General features: G+C 38.1%; 1 protein-coding gene across 1 annotated transcript in view; it reads right to left on the bottom strand.

The window, feature by feature from the left end:
- The window catches only part of CPNE4 (copine 4), a 553,047-nt gene that overhangs the window by 115,526 nt on the left and 418,441 nt on the right, over positions 1–19,080 (bottom strand). The window contains exons 4-6 of the mRNA XM_037844853.1: positions 11,907–11,978; positions 9,128–9,202; positions 2,157–2,240 (exon numbers count right to left, since the gene is read on the bottom strand). Coding sequence (XP_037700781.1) covers positions 2,157–2,240; positions 9,128–9,202; positions 11,907–11,978 — 231 coding nt within the window. The remainder of the gene's footprint in view (positions 1–2,156; positions 2,241–9,127; positions 9,203–11,906; positions 11,979–19,080) is intronic.

Genomic DNA, 19,080 nt, shown 5'->3' with positions numbered 1-19,080 from the left:
CCACAGGACCATCAATTCCATGGCATAATTCCTCTTGAATGGGGTCACAGAGGTAAAGACTTTTGGTGGGGTTGGGATGCCCGAAGGGCAGAAGTGACAGGACGCTACTGCTAAACAAGTGGTCTTTGGTCATCTGTGATGTTGCATCAGATTAGACTGGAAATCAGAAGCGAGTTTTCTAGAAGAAAAACCCTGGGAGCATACTTGCACTAGCTCATCACCATCTCAGTTAGAATATCTGGAAAGGCAGAACAGGTCTTATCTTCAGTGTTACACACTAAGTCTAAAATATAGTAAAACCACTTAAAAAGTAGCTTAATAGTCATGGATTTGGTTAAATCTTTCTTGAGAGTGCAAGTGAGTCAGGTCTTATTCTGCCATCACTATGATTCAAATAACTCAATTTGGTTCAGAATATATGAGTATCTGCTCTGAGTCTAGCCTTGTGCTCTGGATACTCTAGGGGGAGGGGTTCCCAAAGTGTGGTTCTGGGACCAGTTAGGCTTGAAACTCCTGGAACTTGTTAGCGATGCAAATTCTCAGGCTCCATCCCTAACCTACTGACAGCACATCTGGAGGTAGGCCCTCTGGCTGATACTGATATCATACTGAAGTTTGAGAAACACTGCTCTAGGGGACATAAATACAAATGAAGTTAAATGAAATTCTGTTCAGAGATCAGCACTGCAAAAAAATTAATTTTCTATACCATGAAATTATTTTATAAATGACTCCCTCTCCTACTGAATTCCTTAATATAACTATAAATTATTGATTAAATTATGGAATCATTATTACATTTTTTAATGCACTGAGGTAGAAAAATAATGTTCTTCGGTGACCTGGCCTTGTCTCCTGATACCCTAGGAATGATTAGTGATGATGATAAGGAAAGTTAGACAGAATTGTTTGGGTTAATATTAATTTCTCACCCTTAAATGAACATCCTAAGAAATGAAGATGTTTCACTGCAACAGATTTGAAAAACTTAACACCAAATCAAAATTTTAACTAGGGATTTTCTCTGAAATGAAAATCGGTGTGTGCGTGTGCGTGTGTGTGTTTCCCCCAAGAGAACAGTACTGCTTGGTATTTATTTTGTATCTAATGAGCAGACTGGGGTAAAAATATCATTGCTTATATTGCTTGACTCACTGGAAAATTCACTGTCACATTTCTTGTGACACTGCAGGAGTCCTTCAGCATTGGAGTATGTTTAGAGTTCTAGAGTTCTTGGGAATAGGAGAATTTACCAATATCAATAATGAGAAATATGAAAGCCACAAAGATTCCTTGTTTCTTTACCCTGCCACTGGTTATGTAAGCAGAAGGGGTTCTCTCAGCTCCAAGACAATCATCACAGTTACCTGACTTCCTCTTTATCAAAACACCCCTCACCCTCACAGAATCCCTCTTGGACTGGCTTGGAAATAAAAAAAGAAGTGGAGATGGGGGTTGGTTGTTGTGTGGGTGTGGAGAGTCCTGGGGTTTGGTTTGGAGGGATTCAGATTGAGGGATTCAGTTTGGAGCTACATGGAGAAGAAGGAGAGAGGAAGTGAGGGAGATACAGGGGGATCTAGTGGCTGCTGAGACAGGGCTCCTGTTCATACAATATAGGTCTGACATAGGTCCAGTATAAGCACTTTCCCTGGTAGGCATGCTGGCTTTCCAAATGATAGTTAATCTCAGGGTCAAACAACCTCATTTCAAACCTCAGCTCCACCTCCCTTGCTAACTATGAGACCTGGGAAAGTGACCTGACTTCCCTAAAGTTCAGTCTCTTTAATTGTAAAATGGGAGGCAAAATAACCATGCCAAGCAATTGTTAGGAGAAGTAAATAAAATAATGCAGATAAATCACTTAGTACCAGGCTTGCCACATAGTAATCCTCATTAAATGTTAACTAGCATTTAGGTTTTTACTATTAATGAATTTCTGTCTGTCTATATTGAAGATCAAGAATGGAAAATTGGGGTTAGAGAGGATCTTCTCTTAACATCTAAGGTAAGAGAAAAAAAACAAGCTAAAAATGGTAGAGTCCTCTTGAGTACAGCTCTGAGTGCATATCTACAGATACTAAGAAAAGGTTTTATCAACAGAGATCAATTTATCCTCTTAGGAGTCAAATGGCATAGGTGAAGATGACTCTTCTCACCTCAGTTCGATGCACGAGCTGCTGAGTTGCATCATCATTCATACGAAAAATTTCCAGAAATGGGTCAGATTTACTGAAGAAATCCTAAAATAGATAAAGAGCAATGAGATTTTCCTCCCACATTTAATCAGGAAGATTTAATCAATGCAAAGTCTCCCTGATTTCCTATTGGCCATATGTGGAGTAGAAGCCATGGTTGTCATCTCTCCCTGCATAACTGCCCCAAATCTACCAAATTCTCTTCCCCTTATACTGTGATGGCTCACAACACCTTCCCTGGTTTGACCTTTATCCATGTGATTGAGCCTTGGCTCAAATGACCCGCATCTGTACTACAAGTCCTTGGAGAAATAAGTACTTGGTGAGTTGGAATCGAAAGTATTCTTCAAAGATCAATTCAAATGCCAGTTCTTTGAGAAGCAATTTATTTATTGCCTGAAACATGTTAATTAGTTATTGTAAAGCCTATGTCTGATGACAATATCTGGATCACCTATGGGTCTGTTTCTATTATATTTTTCTTGGTTATGCCTCTTGGTATGTTTCTTAACTTTTTATTAAATACCAGACACTGTGTAAGAAAGATTATAAAGGCTTCAGATGAGTCTTTATTTTCTGGCAAGAAGTTGGAATGGGGCAGTCACGTGAATTCAATCTGGATTGAGCTATTTAGAGGCTTTCTTCATAAGTCTTTGACAGGCCCAGTTTTGATTCCATTACTCCTTGGGCATAGTCCTTCAAGGGCTCAAACTGATAGCCTAAGTATTTATGAGGGCTGCTTCTTCTTGACAAGCTCTCAACGCCAATTTTTATTTGTGAGGCTCTCAAAGGCTCTGTTTATCTCTGTAATCCCCTGGACTCAATTCCCTTCTCTGAAGCTTCTTAGAACTTCTAGCCCAGGCTCTCTCAGTAGAACTTGAACTCTAGTTTTGCTTCCCTAGCTCCATGAGACCACCAAATACTCTACTCAATTACTCTGCTTCTTAGTAGCTATTTTCTCAGAGGCTTCTCAGCTTCTGTACCCTGTCTATCCATGATGCTTTAGGAATCAGCCTGGTGTGGAAAATCTGTTTAGGATTGCTGAACTACCTCAACAAAGTTCTCTTATCTCCAATTTCTTGGCCCCTTGAGTCTTGACAGGTATCTTATCCAGTTTTTTAGTTGTTTTTCAGTGGGAAACAAAGAAGTTCTCCTTAACTAAAAGCAGAACCTATCTACATCTTTCTTTTTTAACTTGTTTTTTTACTCCATTAGGTTATAAACTCTCAGAGAGCAGGAACTATGTCTTATTTTCTCTTATATTTCTACCATTTCCATAGTGTCTAGCTTTTATTAATGCAGTGTTTACTGAATGAATGAATAACAAAAATGAATGAATGAATGAATAATAGCTTTAGTCATTGCACTCATTATGTATTTTACCAGATGATATTTTTCAGAAATATAGATTGCAGCAAAGCAGAATTAAGTCTATATTCTACTTAAAAGCCATTTTTATTCCCTAAAGTTAGGAAGCCTGGAATCAAACTCGTTTCCCTTTGTGCATTGTTTCGCCTCTACTTCCAATTCTTCCTTACTGTCAATGTTTCTACCAGCCACCCGAATCTTCAGCTCAGCAAAATATTTGCAGAGCATATTCTGATGATACAGCCTTTGTACTTTATGTTAAGATTCAAGGAGGGAGAGAACCTGGTCTCAGCCTTTCAGAGTACCATCTTCTTTGATGGTAAGACAAGCACAAAAAGAAACATAACCCAAGGCTAAGACAAAACAAACAAAAGTACAAGGAATCTTCAGAGAAGAGTGGGAGTTGGTGGATTTTGACTGGAAAGAAGGTTGTAAAGAAGCTATTTCTAAGGAAGAAACAGCCTGAATGAGGTGTGTGTGACAGTTTTATGTGTCGACTTGGCTGTGGTACAGTTTCCAGTTCCTCAATTAAACACTAATCTAGGTGTTTCTGTGAAAATATTTTGTAAACAGTCCTCCAGTGAAGGCACCCAGTTGTGGATGTGTTACCTTGGACAGTTTATGGCCTTAAGACTGTAACTGTGTAATCAAATAAACCCCCTTTTATAAAAGCCAATCCATCGCTGGTGTTTGGCATTCCGGCAGCATTAGCAAACTAGAACATCCTGTGGTCACTTGAGTGCATGTGGGATTTTCAGCTTTCTTTGCTTGACCGTCAGCATTAAGATGGCCCTTGGGACAGTTCAGTGCAATGAAGATGTAATGAGTTAGGCAATGCAGTTAAGTTTGGCAATGGTGAAATTCTTTAATAACTTGGCGGCCATGTGACTCGACTCTCGTCCAATACGAGTTTAGTCAAGTAAGAGGGAGATAAGCAGTCAGCTGAAGTTTGCAATAGTAAAAGAAGTAGCACATATCCTTGAGAACAATCCTGAATATAAAGTATTGGAACTAGAAAGGATTGTCTGACAAGTGTGAGGACATATCTAGACTCTATAGCTTATTAGCCCTGTGATTTTGGGAAAATTGTTTAACCTCACTATGGCTAGTCTGAAAAATGGGAATATAAATACCCACCTTTGGGGATGTGGTTATGAGTTTTGGGGATAATGTAAACTAGACATCTAGGACATTGTAGATGTGCAATAATTATTATTTGCCATCATTAACGCAGACTAGATTATAGCTCCCAGGCAGGCATACTTGAATATAGTAAAGTCACAGCACAGCAGATAGTTTTTATATTGCTTTAGAGTAGGGATTGGCAAACTTCGGTGCACAGGTCAAATCTGACCCATTGCTTGTTTTTGTAAATAAAGCTTTATTGGAACACAGCAACACTCATTCACTTACAAATTGTCTTTGTCTGTTTTCCTATTTCAAAGGCTGAGTTGAGGTGACAGAGATCATATGGCTTGCAAAACCTAAAATCTTTACCATCCTGGCTCTTTATAGAAAACATTTGTTAACCTTCTTTAGAGACAGAGTTACTTGCTTGTACAGCATTCCATTAAACCAGCATCATAGGAACACTAGAACTTCAGTCTATAATGATTGCTATTACAAATCGGGAGGCCACCAGTGTGTGAATCAGTTCCAACACAATAACATGAATACTTTCTCAAGAAAGGGTGGGGGGAGAATACGTTGTCAGCTGGAATCTTTCAAAGTGATTATTACATTCATATCTCTACCTACTTGTTAGATTAGTTGCTGACTAACTGACAATGTAATAAAAATGCTTTAGAAGTTAAAAAGTGTATCTCTTGGCTAAGTGGATTACATTAACATTAGATAAATAAGTTATTTCCTGAAAAGCTAATCTATTTTATGTACTAGCTGTCACTGAAGTTGCCTCTCAGATTTCAAGGACTCTGTGGATTTCCATTTTCGGCAGATGGTTGCTGGTCTGTTGGACAGCATTGGAAAGGCAAAAGTGACTATTTCTGTCCAAAAGAACAGGACATTTCTGTCACTGCAGTTTGCAAGTATATTTAGTGGTCTTTGATATGACCTAGGACAGTTGGTCTCAAACTTTTTGGTCTTTTTAGTCCTTTACAATCTTAAAAATTATTGAGAATTGCAGGGAGTTTTTAATTTTGTGTTATATCTATCAATATTTACCACATTATAAATTAAAACAGAAGTTTTTAAAATATTCATTGTGAATTCATTTAAAAACAATTAAAATAAACCCACTACATCATAACATAAATGGCATTTTAATGGAAAATAATTATATCTTCCAAAGTAAAAAAAGAGAGAAGAATGGTACAATAACTGGCTTAATAGCAGGCAGGAGAATTCTCATATCTGCTTCTGCATTCAGTCTGTTCTGATATCACACATCATGTAGCCTCTGGAAAACTACACAGTACACTTGTGAGAGAATGAGAGTGAAACAAGAAAATAATGTCTTAGTATTATTATGAAAAAATATAAATTTTAACCTCATGGATCCCCTGAAAGGGTCTCGGGGACCTCAGGTTCCTAGGACCACACTTTGAGTACTGCATACCCTTACCTCCCTTCCTGGTTTCCTACTTCTCAAAGTACAAGAGAACAGTATCAAGTCTTCCACACCTGAGACCAATCCAATTCCTAATCCATTAACTTTCTGCCCTGAAGGAAGATTTAGATTTTAGCCAGGAAACCTGATTAATTCCCTCTCTGTCACTATGGTGTGTGTGCGTGTGTGTGTGTGTGTGTGTGTGTGTGTGTAAACTTGAGTAAGTCATTTCATATTTCTGAACCTCAATCCTCTCATCCATAAAAGGGGGGAGTTGGATTAGACCAGTGGCTTTCTATCTCAGATATTTAGGTTCCTGGGAGTATCCAGTGTTATTGAAGGGAATTAGAATCCAGATCATCTATAATCATTGTCTGAGTCGGATATCGCATGTTATTCCCATATATTCATACTGCAATTTTCCATATGTTATATAAGTCAGTTTCTTTCATGATACTCATTAAGAAAATTTTAAAAATTATGAGTTTTATCTCATTGTGGCTTTTGGACATGATATATTTTTCAATTAATAGATATAAGCTCAATTACTACTAATGATTTAATGCCTAAAAAATCGTTTAATGCTGAAATCTAGAATGAGGAACTCTGGGAACTATATTTCAGCTGTGACATGAAGTAACTGTACTGTCTTATTCTGGTTCTATTACAAAAGTATTGTGGCAGACTGCTCCCAAAGATGGCCAACACGATGTCTACTGTCCATATGCTTTTCTACAGTGTGACCTTGCCACTCCCCCATCAAGGATCTGGAGATTACAGTACTGGGGCTTAGGCTCGGCAGTGACCAAGGCTCTGGACAATTGTTTCATCCAAGGGTGGGAATGGCCATTTAGAACAATATTAAGTGCTGCAGTGGGGCTCCTTCAGTTCTGTAGGCAAGTGTCCATTTGACTGAAGGGAAATTGTTGAAAATCTTAGAGCCAAGGAGCTCACTAACAAACCCCCAAACCTCCTTGTATTGTAACATAAGTTAGATAAAGGACAAATTAGAGGTACTTAAGAGTCTACTAAGTGGAGAAAAGCCATTATAAGCCATTAAGTGAGTAGCTTAAAACTGCCCCACATTGACCCAATGGCTTATAATGGCACCAGAGGAGATACTGCAAGACAGTTTGGTGAATTCTTCTGAAAGTTGGGGAGATGATAGGGAAGAAGGATCATCAATAGTCATGAGGAGGTGAGGGAGAAAAGCTCATACTCAACTGATATCGATGCACACTGTAGTTTCCAGCATTTAGTGCATGCTAATGTTAAAAGGTGGAAGTTTGTGACAGTTCCATACTATCTACTCAGGAGACTAAAAAAACCAAACATAATTTTTTTATAAGGATAAAGTCTTTTCTGGTGTCCCCAGGCACAATGAATTATACTTCCCAGAGCTCTCTGTTTATATATCTATTACTGAACTTATTATATCCTATCATGGCTATAGTATTATTTTATCATTTGTTTTTTAAATTTATGTTTTACTTAGACGGTTAATTCCAGGTTGTGGGTGAGAGAGTGGTTTAAAGTATGTCTTTTTTCCCAGCACCTCATGCATATAAGCAGCAAAGAAAGATTTGATACATGAATGATGAAAGAATAAATAAATGAACACTTTAAAGAGTGAACAAATGAATACATAGTTGGGCTGAGTATTTTTTAGGTGAAAAGTGAACAAGATATGCCCAAGTTAAAAGCTACTGCTTTTGATTGTTAGGGAGCTGAATGCCAAACTGCTTTACCTTGTCAGCCTAATGCCTGTGAGTTATTGTTTGAAAAAGTGGTGCCATATCCAAAAAATCCCCAATTCTTTAGTTTTTTTCTAAGAAAATGTAATCCTACGTGAATACATTTGTGGGTAGATTAATGGGGTTTTTGAGTTAAGGATATGGCTTAAGGATATCATAGGGTGAGTGGGGAGGATACTTTTTTTAAGGGAAGGGGATTGCAGAACTTTTTCTGTATACACAAGAATAACTTGGTCTGTAATTAGATGGAAGTTGTGAAGTACAATAGAAAGATTGCCAATGGGAGTTAGACTGACCTGGGATTGAACCCATACTTTTACCATTTATTATCTGGTATGGTGGCCATGTGAATGTACCTTGCAGACCTCCAACTACAGAGCGTGTACTTGACCAACGGCCCCAGATACTGTGCTCTGAATTCCATTTACACTGAGGTCAATGACTGAATGCACAGGGGATACTCAGGCAAGCCTGTTCCTGGGAGACATGGGATTCCTCTGAGGGCCATCATTGGCTCTAGGACTCTTTGACAGTCTTGCTACACTTCGTTAGACTGCTTGGTATTTCAGGACACTTCTACCCATACTGCTCTCCCTCTCTACTTCACTCAGGGTCAGACTTGCATCACAGTCTGTCAGCAATCCCAGACTTCCTCCCTGTGTTCTCCACACAGGCATTTCCCTTAATAAAAGCCTTGCACATTTAATCCTGTCTTGGTGTCTGCTTCTTGGAGGATCTGGACTAACACATGGAGTGACCTTAGACAAGCTACTTGATCTTTGAATCTGTTTCCTTATCTGTAGAACTGTGTCAATAATATCTGTTTCATGGGGTTATTAGAATGATTAAATATGATAATGCAAGAAAAACTCTTAACTCTACCTGGCAAGCATATAGGTGCTTAATAAATATCATTTTTCTTCCTTTACATGTCTTCTCTTTTCCCTTAGAATGTTCCTAATAATGGGGTTAAAACATACTTACCTATGCACATCTGATCTGTGACACTGGGAAACAAATGATGTCTTGGTGTAATAAAGTTGTCCTGTTTTAATTACTGTCTCTCCCCCTTCTCACAACTGCTTCTCTATTTGGAGGAAGGCTTACTTTGCCTTTTCTGAAATCTTTATCTGTTTAATAATGTGGGTTGAAAGGGAAAAATGGCTATGGGGGAAATCTGATTAAAATGTGTGTGCTAGTTTTATTACTTCCTTCAATAAAGTTAATGCCAAACAGTTTACCTTGTCATCCAATTTCCGTGCATTGAATGCAAGTTCAACATAGTCGTCATTGCCAGATAATTCTTCAGCAATCACCTAGATGAAAAGTCATGTATCAGTTGCAATAGAGGATACGCCACTCAGGAGAGCATTTAGCTCATGTTTGGTCAAAAACAATGAAGATAGAGGTTGAGCAAAGAGATTTTCCATGACTTTGGGCCCTACCTAGGGAGCATGGCACAGACTTTCCAGGTGTACAAGGGAACTCCCTGGAATAGGGAGCAGGAGATACCTAGATCTCATTTATGCGGAGCTTGAAAACAAGAGAGATAGGGACTATGCTGGAGGAAGAGATACTTGGAGGAGGAATTAGGAAGGTTTTCTTTCCAAAGGTCACAAGACATTGAGTAGTACTTCCACAAAAAACCATATGTAATTTTTTTCTTTGGGAGGTAAAAAAGGAGGATAGCAACAGTATTTCTCTACTGGTTTGAGTCAGACTACCAAGGATAAACTGGTTTCTATGTCCTTTTCAAACCAATAGCTGTCATGGAAATGTTCCAATTTTTGTTTTTAAAAAAAGACTGTCCGTGGGCTTTGTAAGATGAGGAGGGATAAAGAGAGAAAGAGAGAGAGAAAGAGACACAAAAGTAAGGATCCAAGCCCTTGACACACAAGAATGGAGCAGTCTTGACAAGGATCTTCTTATAAATTGAGATAATACTGCCCAAGAGCCTCTTTAAATATAAGTCACTTTCCCATATTTAGTAGCCAATGAAATGGCTCACAAAGCCTGGAACTACAAATTGGTGGCAAAAGTCAGGAGAAAAAGAAAACAACAAAAAATCTGGGGCCAGTCTAGTTGCATATAGGTTAAATCATTGTAAATAATATTGCAACTTCACCAGGCATCCAGGGATCACAGCGTGTTGACACTGGTTATATTTGCTATGTTGAGACACTGAGCTTTAATTCAATTCTATCTCAGTTCTATCTGAGTTCAACTGTTCCATCCTGAGTTAGGTCCATCTGTTCTGAGTACTCAAGAACACCCTTTGGGAAATTAAATTATTTTACACCTAATATTAAAGCTCAAAATGTTGTCTAAAGAGAAGAAGTAGGAAACAAGAGTCCAAGTACATAGTAAAAACTCAAGGAACACTTGGTAAACCAGAAACCATTATATTTCTATATTTCATTTGGTCCTATTTCACCTGTCACCACCTTCATACCTCTTACATTGTACTTGAAAAGTGGTGCTTAACTATTTTGTGGTCACAGATGACTTTAGAAAGCTGGTGCAAGCTATGCTCTTCTCCATCTGCAGAGGTCCAGAAAATTTTGCATGCATTCTCAAGTGTTTCCCAGAAGTCACTGAAGCCAGTCTTAATCGTAATCTGAGGATCGTAATCTGAGGGTCTAAGATTAAGAGGAGTATTTAAATATTTAAAATTAAGAAGGATTCAAATTCTCTGGGATATGTGGAAGAAGAAAATCTCCAGGATGTCTTACAGAAAGGATGGCCAAGTGAAGTCATACTCTACCTGGGAGAGAACCATGGCAAATCCCATACCTGAATCTACTATTCCAAGGCTTCTCTGGGTTTGTGAGCTTGGGGACTGAACTATCGGGTCCATGGCTTTTGAGAGCACCACTGGGGCTTCAAAGACCACTTGATTCATAATTGAACCTGACAGTCAAAGGGAAGCTTCCACAAACAATGCCACTTAAAATATTCAAGCAATGAACTCAGATAAATTCCTCTGAAATGGATATATCTTTCACAACTGGAAACTCTTTTGAATTTTTTCCTTTATTAAAAAAACAGTTTTTTTTTTTTTTTAATGAATCAGTCACTCTCAAATTAAAAGGAAATGTTCAAAGGAATTCATGATGTTTTCCTCCAGGCAATTTGCCTCCCTAGCAATTCAGATTCTCCTGGTATTTTTCCTACATTTTCCCCCCATCTACATGGATAAATGGTTGGACCACATTCTCTACCTTTCTCAAGGGCTCTAATACAGGATATCAAAATTTCAAACACCATAAGTTCTATTTGCAATCTACTATCTTATTTAGAAATAATCCCAGTATTTCCCAACAGAACCTTCTGTGATGATAGAAATATTCTGTAATCTACACTGTCCAATATAGTAGCCACTGGCCACATGAGACTATCAAGCACTTGTTAAGTTGCTAGTGTGACTAAGGAAGTGATATTTTATTTTATTTTATTTTAAATAATTTAATTTAAGTTTAAATAGCCCAAGTAGCTAGTAGCTACTATATTGGACAGTGTGGATTACAGAATATTTCTATCATTGCAGAAAGTTCATTTTATTAGAGAGCAGTTTTAAATGCTGGGATCTCTACTCCTAAGCCAACAAACCAAACCTTGGACTAAATGCTAATAGAACAAATTTTTAGTTCTCCCAAGAAATAAGATGCAGGGATAGGTAGCTTTGATGATTGAAAATCCCAGACAATTACAGATTCTTACTGTGTTCAATATCTCTATTTTCTCCACCACTAAAACCTATATTGCAGTTGCTGAAAGCTTAGTAGAAGTGAGTGATCTCACTTTGAAATGCTTTTTCTCCTCTTTTTCTCTAGGGGTGGAAGGGTCAAAATACCATTGGCAGGAAGAAGCAAGAAGGAAAAAGGAAAAAGGTGGCCGGGGAAGTTCGGTAGCTGGGGTACCAAATTCTAATAGCCAGAATGTCTGCATTCCATTCATATGATTTGGACCACCAAGCTCCATCTAGCTTCCCGGGCAGATGGCTGCTTAGGGAAGGCTTACCGTGATGGAGGATTTTCCTGCTGTGTTCCCATGCTTCAGCAAGGATTTGGACAGCTTTCTCTGGGAAACAATCTTCAAAAGAGGAACAAAACATGGAAATATTAGTTATATGAATGTAGGTAATTTTTAATTTTCCACTACAAAATTCTGACAGCTCTACCTGAAATTATGACAGCACCCATGTCCATTTATATTCCAAGGTCTGTCCATGGGCCTCTCCTTAATGCAGGTTATTCCCTTCTTCCTTTCTTTATTTCCTCTAATGGTATGCAACATAAGAGAGTGAGTGAATGAGTGAGTGAGGCATTATAAATAATTCAGTCAATTAGGAGGTGACTTAATTGTTGATAAGGCATCTATATACAAATTAGATGGAAAAAGTTGAATACGTATGTTAAGATACAGTAAATGAAACTTCAGAATGATCTCAAATTAGTGCTAAGCTCTTTGGAAAGTGGAGGGTGGGTGTAGGGAGGGAGAGATCTGAATATACACCTTCTGATCTATAACTTCTAGAGCTCTATTTTTAACATATTCATTAGGAAACTATGAAGAGAGTCAAGAAACTGATGCTCAAACAAGCCAAGTAGGAGTAATTGGGGTCTTCTCCATGATTCAGTGTCAATGCACATTGTACAGGACAACTAAAATCATCATCATCTTGGGAGCTATTCTTAGCAGTACCTGCTTTTCCTTCTCTCTCCGTTTTCTGAATGAGAAGTTTCACAAGGCATGGAGACCATGTGATGAGTATGCAATCCATGATACCCAAAGGAGAAAAGGCTTAAAAGAATTAAGTTAAAGCCATGTTTTTGCCTAGGAGAACAAAGTCATTCATTGTGGTAGGCAGCTTCTATTTAAAATGTTCCTCAATGATCCTAATCTCTTGATATTAATTCCATTGAGTCATCTCTTTTCTTTAAGGAATGGACTTAGTGACTTGTTACTAATGAAGAGAATACTGCAAAAGTGATAGTATATCCACTTCTAGGTATATACCCAAAAGATTTGAAAGCAGGGACTCAGATATTTGCATACCAATATTCATAGCAGCATTATTCACAATTGCCAAAAGACGGAACCAACTCAAGCATCCATCAACAGATGAATGAATAAATAAAATTTAGTATATACATACAATGGAACATTATTCAGCTGTAAAAAGGATGAAGTTCTGAAACGTGACAATACGAGTGAAATAAATCAGACACAAAAGGACAAATATTGTGTGATCACACTGGCATGAAATAATTAGAATAAGCAAACTTCAGGAGTCAAAATTCTTGAATATAGGTTACCAGAGGCCAGAGTGTGGATAGGGAATATGTAGTTAATGTTTAAATTTACAGAGTTTCTATTTGGTTTGATTGTAAAGTTTTGGTAATGGATGGTGGTGATGGTAGTACAATATTGTGAACATAATTAACAGCACTGAATTATATGTTTGAATGTGGTTAAAAGGGGAAATTTTAGTGTGTATATATATGCTACTACAATAAAAATTAAAAACAAATAAACATAGTACTGGACAGCACAAACAGTGAAACCTACTGTAAATGATGGACTCTACAGGTAATAGTACAATTTTAAAAATGATCTTTCATGAACTGTAACAAATGTACCATACTAATGCCAAGTGTTAATAATAGGGTTGTACATGGGAAGTCTGTATTTAATGCATTATTTTTCTGTAAACCTACAACTTCTCTAATAAAAACAAAAATTAAAAAGTGATGGGATATCATTTTTGAGATTAGGTCATAAAAAGACTGTGCCTTCCCTCTTGCTCACCATCTCTCTTTCTCTCAGAGCCCTCCCCCTGAGGAAGCAAGCTCCCATGTTGCAATGAGTACTATGAGTCCCAATACGGCAAGGAACAATGTCTCTGGCCAACAGCTAGTGGAAACCTGAGGTTTGCCGAGAGCCACCTAAGTGAGCTTGGAAGCAGATTCTCCCTCAGGTTGAGCTTTGGGATAACTACACCTTTGACTACAGCCTTGCCAGAGACTCTGATCCAGAGGACCCAGCTAAACTGTGCTCGGATTCCTGACACACAGAATCTAAGAGATAATAAATGCTTGTTACTTTAAGCTGCCAAATTTTAGAGTGATTTGTTATGCAACAATAGATAACTAATATATATATATTATTATTATTATTCACAGAAAGATAGAAAAGGAGATCATCATGAAAGGTAGGGAGACAAACCCATCCTGTGAAATCTTCATATATATATGTGTACATATATATATATATATGTGTACATATATATATATATGTGTGTATATATATATATATATCTATATATATATATATATATATTTTTTTTTTCCTGTGTTAGAGTAGTGAAAATACCAAGAATGTGCTAGTGCCAAATGCAAAAAGTTTGCAGAACTTCTCTGGGTCAAGCAGATTTAATGATCCTGATGTTCTGCTGTAAGCTGAACAGGGAAGAGTATGTCCGTTAAAAAAAATGGAGGGGGGAAGGAAAGTTGAACATTTAGATGGGTTGGCTGGAGTACTGTTCATTGATGCCTTGTGCAGGTTTGATCCTTACAGGAGCCCGCTGACTTTGAACAGAGAGAAAACCTTTATGTTATGGCAGAGGGTTATATATGCCCCCTTGTTCCCTCCATTGTTCCATAAACGTGTGCTGCACTCTGCAGGTATTAGGTGGGAGTGAGTGTAGGAATTAGCTCTACTGGAAAAACAGCTGATGGGAAAAATGATTTTCAATACTTAACAGATATGGTTGTGCCAAAAAGATAGTTTTCTTTCTTTGTTGATGGATTCCTTCCTATAGTTTGCCTTTAGGCATTGCCCCAAGAAATTCCTGATGCCAGTTGAACAAATGTCCATTGTGAGGAAGTTTTGAAGGCAGAAAATGTCCTAAAACTTAATCACTAGGTTGGAGGACAGGACCTCTCTCACTGCTACACAAACATCCCTCCAGGGAGCCTCATCCTGCATTTTGTGGATGAGGATGATTATCTTTCTAATAAAAAGTACCTGTTCTAAGTTAGTGGTCCTGTTTAGCTCCACTTTATGAACAGACCTTGATCTCAAGCTTGAGTTGCCAGATGTGAGAAATATCAAATATAATTTCCTTCTCGTATTTGATTCAGAAGTATCTTGTTCAAGCAAGAAGTTCTCGTATTTGATTCAGAAGTATCTTGTTCAAGCAAGAAGTATCTTGCTTGGGAATCATGTATTGCTTAGATGTAGAATCCTAGAAGCTCAAAGGTGGGAGAGAATTAAAAGGTATCTAGTCTGACTACATAAACTCCTTTTTCTTCCAATCACTTGGTGGTGATGATGAGGAGGAGGATTACGATCACAGCAGTAGAAACCACCATTTAAAGAGTACCTATTATGTGCCAGATGCTTTATTCACTCCACAAACATTTATTTAGCCTTTATTGTATGCCAGACTTGGTGTTAGTCACCAGGAATAGAACGGTAAGCAAAATCCAATGCGATATCTGACTTCATGGCACTTTGCTTTCATTGTAGTGGGGGAGATAAGAATGAACAAAATGGTAATATAAACAAATATAACTTGTCATGAACAAAATGGTCAAATAAAAAATATAACCTGGCTATGTAGGGATAATAAATGGACAGGTCATGGGGTGGATGAGAGTAGACCAGTTAAGAAGCCCAGACAAGAAATGATAATGGCAGCGGCGATGAAAAGAAGAGACAAGATTCATGAGATATTTAGGTGTAAAACTGTCAGGACTTGGTAATGAACTGAATTTGCATGTGTGTAAGAAAGGGAGGTGTCAGAAATGCATCACTGAATCGAACGGCTATGCCATTCATTGAGATAAGGGACATGGGAAGAGAACATTAAGTTTGGGAGTATAGAACATGTATTCAGGTTTGGGGCAGAAAACAGACTGAAGCAGGTTGAAGAGGAAAGGGAGAGGAAAGGGAGAGGAAAGGGAATGGAACCAGCATGTGAAAAAACCTCTTTCAATAAGTTTGGCTATAAAATGGGGAAGAGAAATAAATACTATCTGGAAGAGAATGAGAAGTTGAATAAAGTTTTTGTTAACGTGGGCATTTTTAATGTTACTTCTAATCTTACAACTCTGCAAATTTGGTAGTATTAATTCTATTATATAGGTGAGGAAAGTTGGGCACAGAGAGTTTAAGTAAGCTTCCCAGGGCCACAGAGCCAAGAGGTGGTGTGGCAGGGACTTGAACACAGGTCCTTCTCCAGAAACTGATCTCTGCATTCTGACTGGTAAGCAAATCCATGAAACAGAGATTCAGAAAATTTTCACACCGGAATTTACACAATACGGGTTTTCTTTTAAGCACTGAATCTCATGTTATTGTGCTTGGTCCTCAAGCACATAAACATGGGGAAGACTATAAAGAAATAATCAGGTTAAACCTCATGCATAAAGTCATTCAAAGACACTGACCTTGGTTAAGGTCATTGTAGCATAATGATCCAAAACATAGGTTCTTTATTTATAGTCAGATATCAATAAAATGACATAGAAATTTCAGATGATAAAGGAATTGGCATTCCTTCCAATAGTTAATTCTGAAACTAAACCCCTCACCTTTCCCACTCTACTCAGTAAGCAGGTTCTAGTAGTTCTTGTCCTGTAGGCAAAACCATTGCTCCTTCCCTTTCCCCATTCACACATTGTCACTTGTTCTGGAGAAGCTACCATTCCCAGAATAATGTAATGTTTTCTTGAACTTGAGAAGAACCAAAACACAGAGGAAGCACAGAAGACAAACAGCTAAGTAACATAAAGGAAGACTTTATAGTTTCTCTCCAAGGGTGTTTCAGCAAGACAGTGTGGGTGACAAACACGTGAATAACAGAATGAAGGTCATCTGTTAGCAGTATCCAGGCCAATATCTGGTTAGAGAACAGGCAGCATATCCCTCTCTTCCCAAATAAAGGTTGTCTCAGAAATTTATCTGTCCATTGTCATTCTGTGTTATCTATGTTAATTACCTATGTCCAGGATTCCAAATGACTGCACCAACCCTCTCAGCATTGTAATAATCCATTCATTGGGTTATCAGGTGTGGGTACACTGTATTTACAGGTTGCATCTTCCAGGACCCACATTATCTTTCTATGAGGAAGACCAAGAAGGACTTCATCCTTGAGAACCCAGATGCTAAAATTCACTCTCCTCACTCTTATCTAGAAATACCAACATTGCCATTTGCAGAATATGAAGAGAATTCTCCTGTTTACCTGTCCATGCTTTTTGCAAATGCTAGAAGGATAAGTAATTATCTTAGATAAGGAAATATCTCCTCTTAGGAAATTGGCACTTGGTTATACAAGTGCATAATCAAGCAAGCAACAATACAAACTTGTTTTATAGCCTCTGGGCCTCCATCTCAGCTACAAAGAATGAGTAATAATTAGCATTTCAAACTTTTCATTCTAATAATGATCATCAAAAATGAGTTGTTATTGATGTTTCCATTCTTAGGAATATTGGTCAAAAATAGTAGAAATGCCCAGCTGGAGCAGTGTCTGAAAAAAAACCAATTTGTTGCAAATCATGCTTATCATACATGCTTTGTTGTAGCCAAAGCAACTGCAACATGCTCCAAAAGTCCTTAGGCCTTGGCAGAAGATAAGAAAAGTTACAGTGACAAGGACTCACCCCAACCCCAGCTGACATTTGAGGCTGACAAATAGCCAGCTCTCTGCCTGCCAAGAGGCTAAAGGGTTTGCACTTGTCAGAAATCCTCCAATTTGATTCTTTTCACCCTATAATGGGTCACAGCTGCAAACCTTAGCACTCAACAGAAGGGTGAAGGGTAGGGGGAGGAATATAAATTGAAATATTCTTTTCAGCAAGGTCAGACGAGCGGAATGGGCACCATCAGGTGTATGATCTGCATTCACACCTGGCTTGGAGACTGAAAACCTTTCCCAGTGAAGTAGACGAGAACTCCTGCACACACGGGTCCTCATTTTACAGGAAAGCCCACTATTACATTTAGATGAATGGTAATAAAGCCAGAAGACTAAAATATATATTTATTTTTTGGCAAAGTTTCCAACACTACTATACTTGGCTGAACTTTCTTTCAAAGTAGTCATTTTGGAGACTACATACATTTCATGAGCCTCTGCTACTGCAAATAGTCAGAATTCTTTTTTGAAATTGCTTTATGGCTCTATTATAACAACAGATATTTACTGAACACCTTCTATGTGCCTCAGCAGTGTTCTGAGGTTACAGTGACAAACTGAAACAGACTAAAAGCATCCTTGCAATACATTACAGTCACATCTCTTTTGGCCCGAACTGACAATTCTTAAAGCATGTCTTATAGAACTTTCATTACTTAAAATGTAAATACATAGTATATGAAAAAAGTCTTTATGTAAATCAATTTGGAAATCACAGGATTGAAAAAGCTTAACACATCTTCACTGCAGGACATCAGTGGAGTTAATTGTGAACCTGCCTGAGGATGAGCATGTAATGAGCAATTCTCTACACTTGTTTGGCCCCAGAACCCTTTTTACCAAGGAGCATTTCTAGCATTCTTCAAACTACTATGTAATTATTACTTCCAACTCTACAGAAAAAACTAAGGCACAGGCATAGTAGGCTAGAAGTGGGTAGAATTTTTCCTTTGGGAGCAGCCCTCAACCACTGACAGCAGTCTTTGGTGCATAAATATCCAGGAGGCAAGGTGACTCTGAGGTCCTATATTTACACCTGAATTTCCTCTGTGAGACTAAGCTCCAGGTGCAACCAGTGTTGACTTATGAGATAATATACACTTCAATTTATTGGCTGCTTTCCCTTTCTTGTCTCACTTCTTCATTCCCCTCCTGGAGTCTCCTTCACCTCCCAAATAAACTATTTTCCCTCCAATCCTTGTCTGCTTCTGGGGAAACTGAACCAAGACACTTACTCTTTGTCATCTAATGTGTGGAGCACTTGACATATGCTATCTCATTTATTCATATTTAATGATCAAATGCTCCCCTACCCCAAGATACTAGGGATGAGGGAACCGAGGCGAAATTGAGTTATAAGGGGTTGCAGACAGGATTCATTCCTTCACTGAACAGATATTTAAATATAAGAGTCTGTTATGTGTTGGGTGTTGAGAATGAGATGATGCTACAAAACAGGAGGGTCAATGCCTTCCCAGAAAT

Source organism: Choloepus didactylus, chromosome 1, assembly GCF_015220235.1.
Source record: "Choloepus didactylus isolate mChoDid1 chromosome 1, mChoDid1.pri, whole genome shotgun sequence".
In the NCBI taxonomy this organism is placed as follows: Eukaryota; Metazoa; Chordata; class Mammalia; order Pilosa; family Megalonychidae; genus Choloepus; species Choloepus didactylus.
The sequence above is the reverse complement of the archived record's forward strand: the minus strand, read 5'-3'. Positions and strand labels throughout refer to the sequence as shown.